Source organism: Frankliniella occidentalis, unplaced genomic scaffold (assembly GCF_000697945.3).
Source record: "Frankliniella occidentalis isolate FOCC.00 unplaced genomic scaffold, Focc_3.1 Scaffold97, whole genome shotgun sequence".
NCBI lineage: Eukaryota > Metazoa > Arthropoda > Insecta > Thysanoptera > Thripidae > Frankliniella > Frankliniella occidentalis.
The window spans coordinates 853,508-856,808 of NW_026267226.1; the positions used below are offsets into that span (position 1 = coordinate 853,508).

Here is a 3,301-nt window from a genome sequence, read left to right on the forward strand (position 1 = left end):
GCTACTCGAAATTGACGGAAAACTATCGAATATGAGTGGGGGTTTCTTGGTATCGTTGTGTAGGCCAAACGAAGACCTTTCGATTCCAGGTGGTCCTGCCACTAAGACGCAACTCGTCTAGGCATGAGCGACAAAAGAGTGCCGACTGCCGAGCGGCGGCGGCCGGCAGCCGCTCGAACGAAGGGCGCGCAGCGCGCCGCACCGAGCCGGGAGGGGAAGGCGAGTCGTGGTGGGGGGACCGGGCCGGGCGGGGCGGAGGCGGCAGAAGCGCGGGTGGGCGCCAATGATCACTGTGGGTTGTTATAATGTAAAATATATAAAAGATTCGTGTTTGCAAACTTCGGCGGAGGCGAAAAAGGCACGCCGGCCTCCGCCCCGCCCGGCCCGGTTCCCCCACCACGACTCGCCTTCCCCTCCCGGCTCTGTGCGGCGCGCCGCGCGCTCTCCGTTCAAACGGCCGCCGTTCCGCTGTCGGCACTCTTTCGTCGCTCACGCCTAGACGAGTTGCGTCTTAGTGGCAGGACCACCTGGAATCGAAAGGTCTTGATTTGGCCTACACAACGATACCAAGAAACCCCCACTTATTTTCGATAGTTTTCCGTCAGTTTCGAGTAGCGTGGTTTTCGAGACTTAGGCCCCTGGAGGCGACACGGTTGCGCCGATCGTGGATTTTAGGGTATCCGCCGAAAGTAGACACCATAGGGAATCACCTCGGCACTGAGTCGCCTCCGCCGGCCTCGCGTGCCGTGCGAGAGGAGGCCCGCAACATGGCGAGGCGCTCCGAGCGCCGCGAGGGGCCGAACCGAAAAGAGCCCGGCGCCCGGCCATCTTTCGTCGTACAGAGCTCGGACTATGACTAAAATTCATGGCAAGGTGTGTTCTTTAAAATGAGACTCGAACCTCGACAACTTTTTTTCCGTGGGTAGGCCTAACCCGCAGGCACCGCCATTGTCTATAGACTTTGCCTAATTTTCTGGTTGGCCACTTGACAGTGACCCTGACCCCTGTCGCTTCTGCAGATGTAATTTTTAAAAATATACTACTTCCGAAACGTTTTGTACTGTTTTCTGTCTATAATTACCATCATATAACCTTTCATGACCAGTTATAACTATCAATGTATTCTTCCTTTTCTAATGTTTCCAACTGTTTCCTTGTGTCCGCAGGGCCGCGAGGGACGGCGTCCTGGAGTCGCTCAAGGAGGCCAACAAGAAGGACCTCAACACGCGCGACGAGGACGGGATGACGCCGACCCTGTGGGCGTCCTTCGAGGGCCAGCTGGACGCGCTCAGGCTCATCGTGGGCCGGGGGTGAGTGCATGACATACACGAGAGAGTAAAACGCAAAGGAAACTGCTTCTGTCTTCTGTCACTAACTTCGTGACGCGTTTGATACGCATTTCCAGGGCGGTTACGTAACAGTCGGACTGTTCGTCCGAAAACACTGAGCAGCTTAGCCCATCACGCTTTAGCGGCGCTCTACTCTTTTTTTTTTGTTTTCGGTAAAGTAAAGAAGTACGTAATGGTCGCAGCAGAGCAGCTGGGGAGGTGAAAAAGAGGAGTAGCAGCGCAGTTGTTCGATGACGATTACGCGCAGCGATCAACGCCTGTGGCGTCGCCGCCGTGGCCTCGACGGAGACCTTTCCCCAGGAAAGCGGAGCCCCCCAGCGGCGTCCTCCGGCCGGCCGCTGCCCTTGCGGGGGCTGCCCTTGGGGTTACGTCAGGGAAGGGCCGGCGGCCGGACTCGAGGCCGGACCCGAGGCCGGACCCGAGGCCGGACCCGAGGCCGGACCAGGGCGCTTATCCGTCATCCACGACCCGCCGCTCAGGGTGACCCTCCAGTCCCTCCTGCTTCTCCAGGTGTTTGACTTCTGTCGGCGCAGAGCAAACTTTCCAAAGTGGGGGAGAGAGAAAAAAAAGTGAAGCGGTTGTGGAGGAGGTGGTGTGCGGAGCGTGGAGTGTGACCCCGCGGTGACCCGGCCGACGCCGAGCCCCGAGCCGACCCCACTTGCCCTGTGACGCGAGGCCTTGCACGGCTCGTCGTTACACGGTCTCGGTGCCGTGGGGTTCACTCCTCATTAAATGCTGCCGGCGGTCGCCGTGCTGGGCGCAAGCTGTGGGCGTGTGTGTGGCAATATCACACACATGTGAGAAGGTGAGATCATTTCCAACCGAGAAGAAATTGTTTCATTACTTCGCTGTTTAAATGTTTTGCAACTTATTTATATCGTTTTATTAGAAACAATGATTGCGACATCATCCACAATATTTACCTCTGGAAACATTATGTCAGTCAATTTATTTTCTGGCCACTGACAGTCCCCTTGTACATGAAAAGAAAGATTAGATTATTATATAGATAAACATTTAGTTAAATAGGGGATAACTAATTATTCAGCTATTATGTAGCTAAACAATTATGTACGTCGCAGAAATTTAGCTCTCTAGCGAACAATGTTGGTGAGGTGCTAAAAATGCAGCTATGTAGCTAAGCATAGCTACATTCCCAGCTACATGGCTAAATGATTATTTATCCTTCATTTAGCTATTGGTTTAGTAGCTACAACTAATCATTGTTTCAGTGTAGTACACGCTACTACTCAACGGCCTGCCACCACCGTGCGTCGCACCGATACGCACAATGGGGGGCATTCACACCGCTGGCCGGCGTGGCACCCCGCGGGGCTGCGGGTGGTATGGCGATCGCATCGCCGCCACTCCGTGTGCCATATCGCCACGCCACTCCGCGCCACGCCTCGCCCCGCCGCGTTGTCTCGGGTGCGGCGAACTCATACCGAGCCTCATTACATAACCCTCTGGAGCGGCGCTGGATCAGCTGGAGAAGGGCCGCGACGGCGGCGGCGTCCAAGGTCCTCACCGACCCGTCCGCTTGGGGGCGCCGAGCAGCCCGGTGGGTGGGTCCTGATGCTGAAGGGTCCTGGAGGGTTCTGCTGGAGAGTCCGGGAGGGCCCTGGAGAGTCCTGGAGGGTCCTGGAGGGTCCTCGACGAGCACTGTGCCTTGGTATTCAGTACAGCGGGTGATTAGTGATCCACGCCTCCTCTGCTTGCTCGCCCCGCCCCGCGGGGTCCGCGGCAATTAAGATAAAAAGAGTACACTCATTTACTCCACGGCGTACCTCCTCGAACAGATTGTCGTGGTACTTGTTTGTGTTTGTCTTCTCTAATGTCTCTTACAGTCGTACACTGCAAAATATTGTATTTTGTTTGTGCCTCTCTATTCGTTAAAAAAACCTAAGCTTACGCTAACGTGGAAGCAGATGATATAGCATTCTGTTAATTTT

At 55.5% G+C, this 3,301-nt stretch overlaps 1 protein-coding gene across 1 annotated transcript in view; it reads left to right on the forward strand.

Moving 5' to 3' along the window:
• The window catches only part of LOC113205344 (pre-mRNA splicing regulator USH1G), a gene marked incomplete in the record, with an annotated part of 53,613 nt that overhangs the window by 46,074 nt on the left and 4,238 nt on the right, over positions 1-3,301 (forward strand). The window contains 1 exon segment of the mRNA XM_052269636.1: positions 1,167-1,310. Within this exon segment, the coding sequence (XP_052125596.1) occupies positions 1,167-1,310 (144 nt within the window).